The sequence below is a fragment of the Rhinatrema bivittatum genome, chromosome 4 (genome assembly GCF_901001135.1).
Source record: "Rhinatrema bivittatum chromosome 4, aRhiBiv1.1, whole genome shotgun sequence".
NCBI lineage: Eukaryota > Metazoa > Chordata > Amphibia > Gymnophiona > Rhinatrematidae > Rhinatrema > Rhinatrema bivittatum.
Window position 1 is genome coordinate 182,757,697 of NC_042618.1, and position 18,347 is coordinate 182,776,043.

At 40.7% G+C, this 18,347-nt stretch overlaps 1 protein-coding gene across 6 annotated transcripts in view; it reads right to left on the minus strand.

Moving 5' to 3' along the window:
- CEP112 (centrosomal protein 112) overlaps nucleotides 1-18,347 on the minus strand; it is a 1,022,051-nt gene that overhangs the window by 805,482 nt on the left and 198,222 nt on the right. For all 6 annotated transcript variants that reach the window (XM_029599329.1, XM_029599330.1, XM_029599331.1 and 3 more), the window contains one exon: nucleotides 9,992-10,078. In XM_029599329.1, the coding sequence (XP_029455189.1) occupies nucleotides 9,992-10,078 (87 nt within the window). The remainder of the gene's footprint in view (nucleotides 1-9,991; nucleotides 10,079-18,347) is intronic.

The following is an 18,347-nucleotide window of genomic DNA, read 5'->3' on the forward strand; positions in this document are numbered from 1 at the left end:
CCTAAAGTTTACTGGTGTTAGTAGGGGTTTTAGTTTCCTGAGAATCATGAGTTTTGCATAGCCTTCTTTTACCTTTACTATGAGAACAGGTTATGTAAAACTGTTTGTCAGTCCTTAAGAGGTTGTCCAGACAGCAATGGGACATATAGGTGCGAACTGATGATCAAGTTGTAGCATTGTAAATGTTCCCAAGGGTCACTTGAGGAACAGTAAAAGCCACAGCTCTGACTTAATGACGTTATGATATCGAAGTGTTTGGTGGATTCTTAGGGCAACAGTGACAGTGATTCCCACGGGGAGGAGCCCCGTAGGGAACTGTAGCACCAGGCTAGACTCAGATGCACAAATACAGAGAATATATCTTTATTATGCAGCTTGTATGGTTCACCAGAAGTGGCAGTAGAGAGAGGATTAGATAGCAACAATCTGTGATCCTCGGCGGAGGAGACCCGTCCCACAATGGTGGTATAAGTCCCCGATGCAGATATCCAGTGAAGTGCTGTAGGAAAGACAGACTGGCAGATGTTATTACACACTCCCTTATAGCTGAGTAGATAGAGTTCCCAATAAGCAGTAGAGAGAGGATAGGTAGCCACAGTCTGTGATCCTTGGCAGAGGAGTCCCGTTCCACAATGGTGATGTAGGGCCCGATGCAGATAGACAACGAGGAGCTGTAGATGAACATACTGGGAGAAGTAGTACTCACTCTCTGTAGCTGATAGGTAGTGTTCCAGCAGATAAAAGAATTGGTAGCAGGCACCAGGATAGACCCACAGGCCCTCGAGAAGTGAGTACCTGGATTCAGGATAGGCACCTGGAAATAAGCAAAGGGCCCCTGAGGAGCAGGTACCCAAGTTATTAGAACCCCGGAGGGTGAAGATAGCTTCTAGAAGCAGCAGAAGCAGCAGAGCAGCTTCAGACCAGAACGAATCCAATCCGTTGCTAACTCGGCGAGAGTCAGCAAATGGGCAACCCTTTGTAGTCAGAAGCAGTGATATCACTCGAGGGGGACGCCCCCGAGGTTCACGCCAACACTGCTATAAGACGTGAAGCGTGCGCGCGCCCTAGGAGGCCTCAGGTCAACATGGCGGGACGCTGCGCCAAAGCCGCTCTGGGGACGCCGGAGGGTGTGGCAAGGAGACACTACGGATGCCATTCTCCCGAGGCTGGTGGAGAAGGCCAAAATAGAGGTGAGGCATGTCGGGCGAAGCCGTCTGAGACCGACGGACGCAACAGATGAGCTTCGACTGAGTCTGTGATCTGCAATTCTGTAAAGGTGCAGCAGTGCTGAATGCATTCCAATATCCAGGTAGACACTGTACATTTGGCAGCTGAAACACCAAGTCTGTTAGGGTCGTATGTAATGAATAAATGCAATGCCTGATAATGCAGCTGAATTCTTCTCTTATACTAGGCAAAGGATCTTTTATAAACTAAAATATAAAGGGCTCTTTCTCCTTCATGGACATTCAGTCTCTGAAAAAAGATAGCTATGGAAAGCCGAGACAACTTTAGTTAGAAATTTTGAGTAAGTTGGGAAGGACTACCCGATCCTGGAATATTCACATGTATGGCATAAAGTGGACATGAGCTTGGAGCTTGTTGACTCTTGTAGATGAGGTAACTGCAATGAGGAACGCTACTCTCCAGGTCAGGAATTTAAGAAAAAATGTATGTAGTTGCCCAAAATCAGCTTTATGAGTTGAGAAAGGACAATATGCAAGACCCACGAAAGTGGAGATTTTTATGTCAGGGGAATAATGTAGCACAAGCTTTTCTTAAATCTCACTAACAGTGGATGAGTAGAGATAGCATTAGTGTGTACTTGAATGTAGTAATCCACTAAGGTACCGAGATGTACATTTATCAATGATGTGGCAATGCCTGAAACAGAAAGTAGGAGTAAGAATGTTATCATGTGCTTGGGTCTCAAAAGAAAATGGGTCCAAAGTTTTGTGTTGGCACAACTGAGTATATTCGATCCATTTGAAGTCAGAGCTCTTTCTGGTGGATAGCTTTCTAGCTAGAACCAAAATGTCTTCAATCTCTCAAGGCAAAAAGAGATGAGAAATTACTGAGCATTCAACATTCAAGCATGAAAGGTTTGGAAGACAATGTTTTTTCATCCTGAGTGAACAACATAGAATTTGTCTCCAGATATATAGGGAGACTGCTGGAAAGAAGTACAAGATATGCAAAGCATGTTTATGCTGGTGCTAAAAGAATCAAGTGAGCACAGTCTTGTAGCAGCTTTTGCACTGTTCTAGCAATCCACGGTATTGGTAGAAAAGCGCATGAGGCTTGTCCCCTGATCAAGAAGGAAAGTGTTCTCAGCCTGTCTGAGATCAGTGGTTAGAACTGCAGAAAATAGATCTAGCTTTCTGTTCTGCTCTGATGCAATCAACAGCTGACCCCCTAAGTTGACTAGTTTGTCAGCTGCTGAGTATCACAAGAACCAATCGTGCAGTTGGAATATTCTGCTGAGGTGATCTGCGCGCATGATGGAAATTCCTGGAAAATAGCTGGCAAGTAGGACAGGCCAATGTCTGGTTGCACACTCCCATGATTCTGTGCCTCCCTGTTTGCTGATGTGAAACATATCAACCTGGTCGTCTGTTCGAATTAAGATCCTCTTTCCTTGAAGAAGAGGCATGATAGAGCAGATCTGAAAGTGGCTCTCCTCTTGAGACCAGATGCCCTGGGATTGGAATAATCCTGTGAGAATGCCCTCTCCTTTTGAGAAGGTGTCCATCTCTAGCAAGATTTGAAAAGGAAGAGCACAAAGCAGTGCACCATTCTGATGCGTGAGAGGGTTTTGCCACCAGTGTACCTCTCGCCTTAGAAACCTGGACTGTGGTTGATAATGGTGGGTCAGCTAATCCCACTGAGAGCGGAGAACCCACTGTAAATAACAGGTATGAAGGTGGGTCAGTGAGATCAAGCTCAATGGCCACTGTCATAGAACCTGACGGAATGTGAACCACTCTGGGTGTGGAAGGTCAGTAGTTTGTGTATGAGTAATATCAATTTGTATACTCATTCCCTCACTAGAAACTCTTTATCCTGCATTGAGTCTATCCATACTCTGATGGTTTTAATCTTCTGAGAAGGAACTATATTTGATTTCTCAAAATTGACCAGAAAAGCTCAAACTATGTAGAAGACAGTCTTGTGTAGGGAAAGCAATGCTTATTCTCAAGAGCTCGTTGTGATTAATGTCATCCAAGCATGGGAAAACTTGAATCCCCTGGCAATGCAGATGTGCAGCTACCACTGCAAGACATTTGGTAAAGACTCTCAGAGCAGTCAATCGGCACAGTAGTAAGAAGAATCCATCTTGAAGCGAAGGTAGCACCAATGGGCAGATGGATGGTTATATGAGCCTATGCATCCTTCAGATTGAGAACATACATTCATTTCTGCCTTTAGATGTAAAGGAAAATCATGCCGAGGGAATTCATTTCATATACCTCTCAAAGGAGATGTTTGTTCAAGGTTCTTAGATCCAGAATGGGTTTCAATATTCCTGATTTTATGAGGATGTGGTAATATTGGGAGTAAAAATCCTGTTATGTAGAGCATAGTTCTGTCATTCTTTGATGAAGAAGTGATTGCAATTCTTGGCGAAGATATGTCAAGTGATGTGGATATGGATCAAGATTTGAGCAGTGTGGAAGGGATGGTGGCTGGGAGAAACACAATGATATTCAGATTCCATAATTTGGAGTACCTAGACGTCCTTGGTTATCTGCCACCACTCACCAAGAATATTTGGATCTTGTTCTGTACACTCCCAATCCCCAGAGTTTGAAGGGATCAAAAACTAGGCCCGGGTGTATGCTGGGTCTGTTTTTTAGTTTTAGGCTGATGGTGCTCCTACTGCAGGGATCTGACCAGAAGAGGCAGTGGGCAGTATTGCTGAAAAAAATGAAACTGATACCTGTGGCAATATGACTATTTATAAGTGTAGAAAGTGCTCAGGGAATCTCAAGAGGGATGAACTGCTACATTCCATTTCTTAACTTGTCACTGAGTCCAGGTAGGTCCAGTAACTTCTCGTGGACATTATCTCAGATACTAATCTATGTCAAGATTCAATTGAAGTCAAGGAGGTATGTGAAAAATGGAGTTGAAAAATTCATAGACAGAATGGACAAGGTGATGAATGTATTCTTCCACTTTCAAAAGCGGTTGTGGGTAATAAGACTTGCTTCCACAGGCTGTAGAAAAGCCTTCATATTCTGAATACCACCATCAGGATATTGCTCCTTAAAGAACTGAAGCATGGAGTTACAGGCAGTAAGAATGGGAGCTTTGGAAGACTTTCTTGCCAAACTTTCTGTCTTTTTCAGGGCTGATTCAAAGCCAACTGACTGATGCAGCATTTGGATGACTCTGAACTGCAGAGATATCTGAACTCTATATTTGAGATCCAGCTTCCTAGCCATAGTAACACCAGAGCTAGGCGTTTCCCACATTTTCATCTCCAAACATTATAGAATGTTGTGGACTGGGAGAGCTGCTAGATCTGGGGCGTCCAGCATCTGGAGGGATTAATCAGGCAGTCTTGGACCTAAGCATTTTCCCCACCTTTTTCATGAACTCTGAATATTCCAGGTGTTCCATGTGAAGTATGATCAGGCATATCCGGAAATGGGTTAGAAGGTATATCTGTAGAATCTTCTGCTGAATGTGAGGGTTTACTAACAAAGGACCCCAATAACTATGAAAGTGAACCGAAGGAGCTCTTCTGGTTTCCTTGGATAGGGAAAAACCCTGATCAAACACCTCTGAGTGACTTGACTGCTGCCATTTAGGAAGAAGAGGAACCCCACATCAAGGGTTTTGATAATGTGTTCATCTCGATGGGTGATACTGGGATTCCAGTCTGAGGCATCATTGCAGCAATGATGGAAAAGAGCGGCTGGGTTTTTCTTTCCGTGTCTTTAGATAAAAAGGTAGAGAAATTTCTCACTAGCCTGCAATCTGGTTAAGCAACTGACATGTCCCTCTAACCTAGTGCAGATGGAGGAACATCCTGTTTGGGGACAAGGATAGGTTCCTGCACCTAAATAGGAGGTTTTTACTTTTATTGGAAGCAAGTGTCTGTATGACACATACCAAAATGAAGTCTCTAACTGGAAGCCTTATCAACCTAGAAGAATGAGGGCTGAGGTAATTGGAGGAGGCACAGGTAACATGTCCCTTTCAGCAGCAACCCTAAAGTGGCTTGCATACAGCTGTGTAGGTAATGCAGCTCAAAGATTCTGGTTCAGGCTCAGTGCATTGCATGCTTCGATGGAGCGTAAAACAAGGATGTTTATGGTGATGCAAGCATCAGCTGCATCAAAGGGATTGGCTTCAAATGGGCAACCACACTCGTTTTTGCACTGTACATTGTTGGGCCTTCAGGATGGCAGGTTAATGTTTCCTGTGCCTCGATGCTTCCTGTTTATTGAGTGCATTGATGTGCTCTGTGTATCAATAAATTATCAGTGTACAATGCTTCAAGTTCACTGTGTTGAGTGATGAGTGCTTGATGCGCTTTGCACCAAAATAGTGCCATTGATGACTTATGTTTCTTCAATGCAGGCTCCAGTTCAATGCAAAGTGATTGTATCACTTGACCCCATGGCTTTCGATTTGTTAAACACTCCTTAATGCAGGATTAAGCATTTAGCCTGGCCCACCTTAAGACAGCCCAGAAGCAAAATCTGCTTCTAAAGCATTTCCCTAAGCACAGGAATAAGAGTCTGGGCCTAGCTGGGAACTGCAGACCCCATTCATGGCAGCTCCTTCAAAATTTCTGTCCTAATTCTGAGTATTAAGGAGAAGATGGCTCCTACATCATTTCTGTCCTGTGTGTTTAACTTTTACTTTTCGAGAAGGCAGGTCCTGCTACAAGCCTGTCCTAACCGTGAGTGCTGTAACTTTGAATTCTGCTGCTGAGATAAGCAGACTATGTTACTACTTTTTCTGCACTGTGAATAAAGTATTGCTCTATGAAGAACAGGCTGGAATCCAGTGTGTTCTGTCCTCCAACCCTACTGACGCTTAAGACCTGCTCGTGCTGTGTTACATTCCTGCTCAACTGAATTCCTGGTGAGGCAGATGATGCACAGGACGAGAATCCACTGTGGCTTCTGAAAGACTTATTCAGTTCCTCTATGCAGTGTGCCCTGTAGTATTGAGAACATGGGACATCTGTCCACAGGCATAACAGTCTGCCTCATCATGGCCCCAAGGGAAGCAAGGATGACAGTGAGGCCATACCACTGATGCAGTTCTTGAATCTGCTCATGTTAGATTTCTTCTTGCAATCATTTTGAAAAGGCAAAAGTTGGTTTTTTTTTGTTTGTAGCATTGAAAAATTCTATTGTGGGTGCTGCAGTGCAGCAAGGCAACTAAAAGTAGGCAAACTGAAGAAAATAATGACAATGGAACAATTTTAAAGGATTTTGAAAAAAAATATTTGGTGAAACTGAGTACATGTCCGTGCTATGCTCGGACAAAATATAACTGAGGAGGATCATAAGGCAACACCAACATGGGAACTCCTACACATGCTTAATAGAGATCAAAGCTCTACAGCTTGAAAAGGCAAGTATGTTCAGTACCACATGATGACATCACCTATATGTTATGGCAAATTCAGCCTGCTTATCGACAGAAAATGATTTTCTGATTTTTGTTCTTGTATTGGTTTTATAATAAAAATTCTCTAATAGCCTCCTCCTTCCTCTCTAGACAATCATATTTCCCTGCAAAACTGTTTCCCCATTGATATTTACATTTCCTAAGGAAACACCTTAAGAATGTCCAACCATGAGGTGAGCAAGTAGGTGTAATCTCACTTCACAGAAATTTGCACCTATTTTTTTTTTTAAAGGTAATTAAATAAAAAATGTCTAAGAAAGATGCACAAATAGACAGGAGCTAGGGTTAAAACCTTGCAATGGGCACTACAAACATAAGAACATAAAATGTGCCATGCTGGGCAAGACCATCGAGCCCAGTATCCTGACTCTGACAAAGGCCAGTCCGGGTCACAAGCAGATTTATTTCTTGCTACTCATTCCCTGGGAGATCAGTAACTTTCTTTAATCAACCTGGTGCTATGGCTCCCAAGTTTTAAACTTATGCTAATTCAACCCCTTTTTATATCACAAAACTGGGAAGAAACTTCTACAGATAATTCTGAAAAAGTTAACTGCCACAATTTCAGGCACAAAAGAATTAAGATTTAGGATAATCTCCCAAAATAATAGCAGAAACGTGTTGCTTTCCTAATTAAACTAGAAAAGAACATTTTGATGCTTTTTAAAAATATTTTGTGACAGCCTTTAATGTACTTCTTGATTAAAGATTTCCAAATTTTTCTTTATAGGTCGTGTTACCTTTTAAAGGAAGAACAAAAAATATGTTGCAGTAGATGAGCTTTCGAGAATTCAGAAGAACTTTTCATTAAAATATTTTTCTTATTTAAAACTGAATTTTTTTCACCTAGTTCTGATTCTCTTTGGGATGCTCCCTTAAGACTCATCATGTTACAGATACTTTCAAGTACTGAGACCAGATGAGCTAAATATGCACCTGACCAAATATTAACATCCTTTTGAGACCCTTTGATGTGTCATGCTGTGGTGTCAACTGACTTCCTCCATGTCTGTGATTCAGTCTGGAGAAGGAAAATTGAAGTAGGCAGTAATATCTGAATCTAAATTAAGCCCTGTCATGTGTTGCAGCAACATTCCACAGGACAGAGTGTGGCTTAAGAATAAATCTTTTTTGTAACTATTTACAAAATATAAGGCAGGGCCAAATAAAGCAATACGATTAAATACAAGCTGTCCTGATATATGAAAGCTACAGACATCAGTCACAAAATAATCCATTTTTTCAGGCTCAATGTTGAAATTTAAGAGCCATGAAACAAACAAATCTATATATACTTTCTTATTTAGATCAACGATTCACTTTCTTCTGGAGCACAAAATAAAGTCCAGTATTCATTAACATTTTGTGTACCAGCAAGCAGCAAGTCAGTGTTTGGTGGCTCAACACAAGTGTGCAGGCTGATTTTATGGTACCTGACAGAAAATGTCACAATATAGTACACAGTGCTTCACTGTAATATGTCAGTAAATGAAATCCACTTGGTGCATTCAGTTTATCCATTTATACCTGCCTATTCTGCTGCTATAGATCCTTCTCTCTCTCTCTAGAGATCCCCTATCTTTTCCTGCTACTAAAAACCTCCTTATGTTTATCCCAGTCAGGCTCGAGAAGCTACAGAAAAGCTGCAAACTCAGCCATAAAAGATATTTAAAAATCAAAACAAAAAAACAATGAGAAAATGTATCAAGAATACAATATTATATGTTGCAAACATATCCACCTCCTCCTAATCACAGATCACCTACGATTCAGCCTCATACTTGCTTTGTTAAATACCATTCCAAATCATTATAACATCTGTAGTCATACCATTCCTGTTAAGAAAACAGGATTACAAGTCCCAAAATGCTCTGGGAGCAGGGTTTAAAAAACTAAACAAAACAAGGCCTGAGAACTAGGTTGCCACCTGGCTCCATATCATAAGGAACAGACTAATCCAATCTTGTTTTTACCCTACTGCATGCAGGGACTTATAGTTCGGATTGTTCCATTGATTTACTTAAGAAACTCAGAACTACAAGCTCTTGCATGCAATAGGGTACATTGAAGACTAGATTAGCCTGTTCTTTATGACATGCAGCCAGGTGGCAAGCCTACTGAGAACGGTTAGCACATATGGGCCCATGTGACAATCCAATCCAATATTCCTTCATCCTTTCCTCTACCACTGACATTCTCTGTGTGACCTATGAGCAAGACCTTTTTATTTCAGTATATACACTTGTAATAACACTGCTCTTCTTCTCTCTCCTCCCTAAAATGTTTCAGAAATGTGATGCCAAGCCATCCTACCTTAGAAGCACATATAGTCACTTCCAGGGTAGGATGGCTTGACAATTCATTTCTGAAATGGGCTACATAAACATTTTTAGAGAGAAGTGAATAAAGGAGCAATGTTGTTATTGTTGTCTTGCATTGTAAGCACTGGGAAACAGATCATGCAGAGTGTGAGTGGCAAAGGAGATGATGAAGGGATATTGCATTGCATTGTCAGATGGCTTCCTACATGCTAAATGTTCTCAGGCCTAGTTTGTTTTTTAAACTCTCATCACAAAGTATCTGGGGATGTGAAATGTCATTTTCTTAATAGGAAAAAGTCTGACTACGAGCGTTGAATCATAAAATACATTGAGAGCTGTGTGGATCCAACATCGTACACAAATCCAGATTTGAAATAGGCATTACTGGTTACTTTTCAATACTCACTCTCACTTCTGCCATCATCAGTTTTGTGTGATCCTCATTACAGTCACAATTTTGTCACAGCAAAATATTGGAAAAACTGTGTTAAAGTCATGGTGAAAATTCAAGTCCGATAAGGTATAGTAAAAGTTATAAAAATTCTCTCTTTACAATAGTTATGGTCATTTTTATGGAAGTGGGTATTTAGAAACAGTATCTTATTTTTTAGTGAGCGGAAAAGCAGCCTTAAGATATTACTTTTTCATAATTAATTGACTACTCCTGACATAATAAATATTATAAAATCACCAGGAAATAAAATAATTATTGAAAAACCATGACAACCTACAACTCATGGCAGAACATGGAACAGAGCACAAATCATGGAAAACTGTTAAACTTTGGAAGCAAATCATGAAAATTGGTATGAATTGTTTAAAGTGTGGAAATGCAGATCTGAGTGCTTAACCCTGCTTCCTCCTCACACTCCCCAAACCACAATAAAACCATGGATTCCAGAAATTCTTGATAAGAGACACACATACCATCAGCCATCAATAGTTCATACCACAAGGTATCTTTCATCGGCAAACATAACCACATGCATAATGGAATTGATAGTGCCCCATACCTTCTGTACATCTGCATCATGTTTCTGCTGTAACTTTAGCTTTTCTTCATGGAATTTAGTCTCCATTATTTTTGTTTTCATGTCCAGCTTTGAGAAAAAGAAAGCTGATGTTATTTTCACATTCAATATATCCATCCATGTGCCACTGCAGGTCTCTATCATCTCAATTTTTACATTATTTTCCCCAGCAGTTAATATTCAAATGCAAGTACTAAAAGAAAAACAATCAGTGAATCAGTTATAAGGAAACCATATTAACCAAAGTCAACTCTGACCCAACCATGATTAAATATTTGACTTCAATAATTGCAACTACTATTATCAATATAATATCAAAAGCTGCTGGATAAAATTTAGGAAGTAAAATGTAACAGTGCACTAATGCATGCCAATGCCTAGAGCTTTCTCACATGCACCCTCTTTGAGGCTGTACAGAATACAGATTCTTGAAACAAAGATTTGACTATATATTCATTAAAAGGTGAATTAGTTGTGTGCATAAAAACTGGTACGTACGCGTATAAAATACCAAATATGCGAACATATGTTATTTCAGAAATCTCCACATACACGCGTAAATCAAGATCCATGCATAAATTTATGCATATAAAAAAGGGGCAGGCCAAGGCGTTCCAGAAAGAGGTCAACATTTATGTGAGTAAGTTGCTATTATATTAGCAATTTATGCATGCAAATGTGGCATCTTACTCACATATATTTACTCCTGCTCAATATCTGGAGTACAGTGATCGTAAACATCTTAAAAGTTAAAAAAATGATTGGGTGAGGGGCTTGGTGAAATGGGGGGGAGGGGAGACTTCAGGCTGAAGAGCCAGGAGGATCTTCGTGATCTGCAGATGGACTGGTCGAAGTGGTAGACTAATTGGTAAAACTGGTTGGTTTACTGCCGTGCACATCTTAGAAAATCCTCCGACTTGCATGTGTAAAAGCCAACTTACCGGGGGTATATGCGTCTAAATAACGTGTGTAAAATCTACTCACATATTTTAAAATTTGACTTAGACATACATGGGTAGATCATTTTCTCACACTTATCCCGCTAAATTCGTACTTATTCAGCTAAGTAGCACCTTTGCCACCACTTGGACAAATTCAGATGTATCCAGCTAAATAGCGCCACTTAACCAGCTAAATTCCGATTTATCCGGCAAAGTAACAGCATGTGCTACTTAGCCGGATATTTCTAAACAGCTCTACTTATCCATCTAAGTACTGTATTTCGGATTTAATCCAGCTGTGAAAGATAGTTAGATAAATCTAGAAAAAAGTGCTACTTAGCTGGAAAAGCCTTAAAATGTTATTTATCCAGCTAAATGAGATAGTTGGATAAGCCTAAAAGTGCTACACATCTGGCTATGTCCATGCCCAGCCCCTTTTTGAAAACTTCTAGGATGTGCATGCTCCAAGAGATACGGTCTTAAATTGGCAGCTTCTAAATCCACTCGGTGCGCACGAGCCTGACATATTTGCACATCCCCTAATTAATGTGCTTGTCGAGCTTTTAAAATTCACCTTTAAGGGTGTTCAGTGTCCAGAATGAAGATGATTGGATAAGTGTGTCCTGGCTTAACATAGAAATGACAGCAGAAAAGGACCAAATGGTCCATCCAGTCTTTCCAGCAAACCTATGGTAGCACTAACCACGCCATACAGGTCTCCCTCATAATGGTATCACCAGGGGGTGGCAACTGCCATGCTGAATAAGTTACCCCCATACTTCGTTTCCCAAACCATTAAAGTCAGGGCCCTTGTTGGTTGCTGTCTGAGTACAATTCCCCATTATTTCTTGCCATTGAAGCAGAGAGTAATGTTGGAGTTATATCACAAGTATAAGGCTTATTGGTTAAGGGTAGCAACAGCTGCATCAGCAAGTTACCCCATGCTTGTTTTCCCAGACTGTAAAATTCATATCCTTGTTGGTTGCTGTCTGAAACTAATTCCCCTTCTCCCCCTGCCGTTAAAGCAGAAAGCACTAATGAATTGCATCAACAGTATGAAGGTTTGTTGGATAAGGGTAGCAAGTGCCACACCAGCAAGTTACCCCATGTTCTCTTTTCTTCATTTCCATCCTCTAGCCTTTACGGACCCAGAGTTTATTCCATGCTCCTTTGAAATCTTTCACCGTTTTTGTCTTCACCATCTCCTCCGGAAGGGCATTCCAAGCATCCACCACCCTCTCTGTGAAGAAATGCTTCCTGACGTTGGTTCTGAGTCGTCCTCCCTGGAGTTTCATTACATAAGCCCTAGTTCTACTGCTTTCTTTCCAACAGATTTTTCCAAGTTAAAAATCAACAATAACCTATCCGATACATTCCAATGCACAACAGGCATTCCACAAGGATCAACGCTATCTGCAACTCTTTTTAACATCTATTTGCTGCTCTTGTACAAATTGCTAATAGACCTAGGATTAAACTTCTTTCTCTATGCTGACAATCTGCAATTCTATATCCCTCTGCCAACATTATTTGAAAAAAACAGCATCACTCATTTCCAAATATTTGGTCTCAATAAAAGAGAAGCTTGCATAACTGAAACTCTCAATGAACCCTAAAAAAAAACACAAATTAATTTGGCTGAACAGAAACCCACCAAAATCTATTCCACCAGGTATAGATCTTGGAAATTGCCAATTATCCCCAGCAGCTCAAGTGAGAAATCTGGGAGTACAAATCGATGAAAATCTAATGATGAAAGCCCACAATAACAAACTGATCAAATCTGGTTTCTACAAACTGCGAATCCTGAGCTGATTGAAACCCCTACTAAGTATAGCAAATTTCAGAACAGTATTACAATCTCTAATATTTTCAAACCTTGATTACTGTAATTCTCTACTACTAAGACTTTCTGCTAGTGACTTAAACCACTGCAACTTCTACAAAATGCTGCAGCCATACTATTGTCTGGTAAAAGTAAGTATGATCACATAACCCCAACTCTGATCGCATTGTACTGGCTCCCTGTACAGTCAAGAATATTTTACAAAGTACTTACAATAATTTTCAACAATATTAATCCTAACAACGAACTGATGGGAATAACATTTAAACTGCACATTCCCCCACGAACGCTCAGATCCCAATACAAAGGCCTTCTAGAAATCCCTCCCATAAGAAACACTCAACTAATGCAAGCAAGAGAGAGTGATATCAATTGCTGGCCCAAAGCTATGGAACTCCATGCCAGAGGACCTTCGAACAATATCAGACAATAAGAAATGTAAGAAAGATTTGAAAACCTGGCTATTCAGAAATGCCTGTCTGTCTGAAACCTCCAACTCTCCTTTAACTCAAATAACCTAAATAAGTACTGAACCATACCCCCACACTCTTTACCCCCTTAAATCCGGCTATGTTCTCCTTTACTGTCTGCCATTGAAGTGCTCCCTGATCCCTGAATGTTTACCTAGTTTTACTACCTGTATGAATACCTACCTCAGTATCCCATGATTTTCCTATGAGTGTCAAATCTATTTATCATTTATTTATGAATGTCATCATTTATTTATGAGTGTCCTGTAAATCATTATGAACTACTGATTCTCACATCGAATGACAGTATATAAAACAAATAAATAAATAATAAACCTTTTAGGTATCTGAATGATTGTACCATATCTCCCCTGCACCTCCTCTCCTCCAGGGTATATATATTTAGGTCCTTCAATCTCTCCTCACAATTCATTTGATGGAGACCCCTCACCATTTTTATCACCCTTCTCTGGACCACTTCCATGCTGTCTCTGTCCTTTTTGAGATACGGTCTCCAGAACTGAACACAATACTCCAGGTGAGGCCTCACCAAGGACCTGTACAAGGGTATTATCACCTACTTTTCCTTACTTTTGATTACCACAGTCCAGATGCATGACTCTGCACTTCTTGGCACTGAATCCCAGCTATTGTCACACAGAAGGAATCCAGTTTCCTAATACCTATTTTATCTTTAAACATAAAGGAAACTATTTTATATTATTGCAATCTTTTATTTTTACTCATTATACAAAAAATTTTTCTTTTGTTACATAATACACCTCCAAATTATTAAAAATCTCCCAATTCACACTCACCATTCATACCACATTAAAATACACACCCAACATTATAGGATCCTAATCGTTTCACTCTCTCTGAGATTCCTCAGGGGTTAATACAAATCTTCCAAATCAATAAGGTGATGCTGAAGTTGTAATTACTGTATTGGAAGATTTGTATTAACCCCTGAGGAAGCTCAGAGAGAGCGAAACGATTAGGATCCTATATTGTTGGGTGTGTATTTTAATGTGGTTTGAATAGTGAGTGTGAATGTAGGGGAATTGGGAGTTTTTAATAATTTGGAGGTGTATTATGTAACAAAAGAAACAATTTTTGTATAATGAGTATAAATAAAAGATTGCAATAATATAAAATAGTTTCCTTTATGTTTAAAGACTGAATCCCAGCTGCCATATCTTCAACCACCATTCAAGCTTCCTTAAATCACGTCTCATTCTCTCTACTCCTTCTGGCGTGTCCACTCTGTTGCAGATCTTAGTATCATCCTCAAAAAGACAGACTTTACCTTCTACCCCTTCTGCAATGTCGCTCACAAAGATGTTGAACAGGACTGGTCTCGACACTGATCCTTGCGACACTCCACTTAACACCGTTCTCTCTTCAGGTAGGTTCCATTTACCATCACACACTGTCTTCTATCTGTCAGCCAGTTTGTAATTGACGCCAGCACTTTAACGCTCACCCCCTAAGCTTCTCATTTTATTCACAAGCCTCCTATGCTGGACTGTATCAAAAGCTTTGCTGAAATCCAAGTAGATGACATTGAGCACTCTTCCTCAATGCAATTCTTTAGTCACCCAATCAAAAAAGTCAATCAGATTTGTCTGACAGGACCTTCCCCTAGTGAATCCATGCTGCCTCGGGTCCAGCAATCCCCCTAACTGTAGATAGTTCACTATCCTTTCCTTCAGCAGAGTCTCCAATACTTTTCCCACCACTGAGGAGAGGCTAACTGGCCTGTAGTTTCCAGCCTCCTCTCTGCTCCCACTCTTGTGAAGCGGGACGACCACCGCTCTTCTCCAATCACTCAGTACCACTCCTGTTTCCAGGGATCTATTGAACAGGTCATGCAGCAGACCTGCCAGCACATCTCTGAGCTCTCTCAGCATACTGGAATGAACCTCATCAAGCCCCATAGCTTTATCCACTTTCAGTTTTCCTAGCTCTTTCCATACATTCTCTTCTGTAAATGGAATTTCGTCTAGCCATTTAACTTGTGTTATGTAGATGCTTTAAAATGTTCTGACAGTATCTTTACTCTTTTGGCACTTCTCTCTGGAAACAAGCTAACTACATCTGACATGCTTTACTATGCAGACAGTGGGAAATAATTTTACTAAGAACCAAAGTCCTTATTAGACCACATGTAGAATGCGGTTTATAGTTTTCCACCTAATGCTTCAACAGTGATGTCCATAAATTTGAAACAGAATGGTGAAGAGCCACCAAATCAATAAAATAATCAAATGCATTTTCAATTGGAGTTAGTCTTTCTGGTAAAAAGAATGTGGAGAGATATAAATCTCTTTGAATTTCTCCAGATCATCACAAACAAATAATTGTCTAAATATGGGTAGCTAGGAAAAGATTAAACTCAGACTGACATCTTTCAATCAAACTATTTACCATGGACAGCTGCTTTAATGGGCCCAGAAAGCAAAGCGGAAGCCGATCAATATTGCAGGAAAGCAGGACAAACAGTAAAGATCGGTGTAGCAAGGGATTCTTTATTGGAAAATGCCCGACTCTGGCCGAGTTTCGCTCATTACAGAGCTGCCTCAGGGGCTACTGTTCCAATGTTAATTTCTCATATATCACTATGATGTGAGAATACCACAAATTGTTGATTAGAATCCTTAGTATGTTTCGCATATTAAGTTAATATGCGAAACAGGTTTTTTCAGAAATTCAATGAACACTGGGTTTTTCTTCAAAGCCATCGAATGAACTGAAATACTAAGGATTCTAATCAACAATTTGTGGTATTCTCACATCATAGTGATATATGAGAAATTAACATTGGAACAGTAGCCCCTGAGGCAGCTCTGTTATGAGCGAAACTCGGCCAGAGTCGTGCATTTTCCAATAAAGAATCCCTTGTTACACCGATCTTTATCGTTTGTCCTGCTCAGCTGCTTTAGTGGGCATTGGCTAGGAACAGAATGTATGAGTTTTAAGTTAAATAGGGGCTCCAAGGCTCTTATCGCAGCTAGGTTAAGACTGTACTGAAATAGTTCCAGGTTCCTCCAAGCTGGACAAAAACTCCTATGGGGCTTTCAACATCAAGGGCAGACTCTCTCCATGAGTGGTGAAATAAACGTTGCTGGCGCCATCAATGTAACAGCAGCTTCTAGTTTGTAGAGATGTCCATGACAAGAGAAAAGTTTTAATTGACCCGGAGAAGGTTCCTGTAATAATGACACTTTGAGCAGCTATCCCTTTCCATAGTCTCGACTCCTACCAGTGATGTCAAGGTCCACCAAAACTTTGGATAGTACCAGGTTGCAATGATAGCACCATTTATTTTGCTTCTTGCCAAATGATATTCCTCAGGAGCAGGGTGAAAATCTCTGAATGCAAGTAAGGCCTTGACTCTTCTCATCATTCCAAATTCTATGCACACACTATTCCGGGCTGGAGCATGTACTCCCTAACATCACAGGGCTCCACATTGACTGTTCCATGATCATGCTCAAGTTGCATGCACTAGGTTCCTCTTTGGAGCCAAATCTTGTGGGCTTTCACAATTGCTTAGGGAAGATTAAGGCCTTCTTTGGTCTTCTGAACTCCACAGTTCTTCTGCACAATGCTCCAAAATTTCAGGGTGCACATTACAGGCAACACATGTTAGCATACGCTCCAAAACCTACATAAAGCATTCAAGCCCCCATGTTGGGTACCGTTTTAATATAACTCCTTTTCCACCACTTAGCCAGATCCAGAGGCCCATCTGGGAATGGAGGGGCCACTAACCGCCTAAGCTTTCTGGATCCTTTGCTGACAGAGGAGGAGAAAAGGTCTTTCAGGATCTTATGCTTTTAGAAATCCTGAGACTTGTTCCAGTAAAATAAAAGCACTCCATACCAAGATGAGATTGTTCAAACAATAAATTGTTTACTGATGTGCTTGATGCAGATGAATAATTTACAAACAGTATACTTTCAACAAGTGAAAGCCATATAGAAATCAAAGAATTTCATAATCACAATCAGCAATAGTCACAGAAGTCCTTTTTTCTAGGGAATCATTTCCTCCAATCTCTCACTGGTTATTCTTTATAGAAACTCTGCCTCTGAGACCTTCCCTGTATTGGTAATTCTTGTATATAGTACAAATAATTGTCATACAGCAAATGAAAACTGGAAAATCTCCTGAACTGATAAAGCAAAGTTACTTACCTGTAACAGATGTTCGACTAGAACAGCAGGATGTTAGCCCTCACACATGGGTGATACATTCGGATGAAGCCAGGCATGGAATTTTGATCTGAAAGATTCTAGAGCTTTCAGAATGCCCTACTTAGCATGTAACATAGTAATCACGGCAGAAAAGGACCAAAATGGTCCATCTAGTCTACCCAGCAAGCTTCCCAAGGTAGTAACTGCCACTCCGTGCAGGTTAACCCCAAGCTTTTTTATTTATTCCCATCCTCTAGCATTTAGGGTTCCACAGTGTTTATCCCATGCCCCTTTGAAATCCTTTACAGTTTTAGTCTTACCTTTCCTCCGGAAGGGCATTCCAGGCATCCATCACCCTCTCAGTGAAGAAATATTTCCTGACATTGATTCTAAGTCTTCCACCCTGGAGTTTCAAATCGTGACTCCTAGCTCTACTAAACTGTTTCCAATGTGCAGCTGTAGTCATCACCCTGCCCCCTAGGCAGAGTCCCTCAGTCCATGATATAGCTAATACATGGAGAAACCAACTCCCACGGGAGGTGGGAGGGTGTTATGAGGACTAACATCTGCAGTCCTGGAGAACACCTGTTACAGTTAAGCAACTTTGCTTTCTCCTAGGACAAGCATGATGGTAGTGCTCACACATGGGTGATTCCCAAGCTACAGGCTATGCGAGCAGGTCAAAGTGGGAAACTGTACAGTGCTGGTGGACTCCTTTCCTCCTTTGCCTGAGAGGCAGCCGACCCCCTCCCCTCCCCCACAGGGGTGCAGGCTGGAGAAGAGTTGGGTTCTATAAAGAAAGCCATTAAAAAAGACTGAGGCACAAACCTTCATGCGTAGCAGGGATGCCTGAGGCTAGGAGTGATGCAAGTCCTAGCA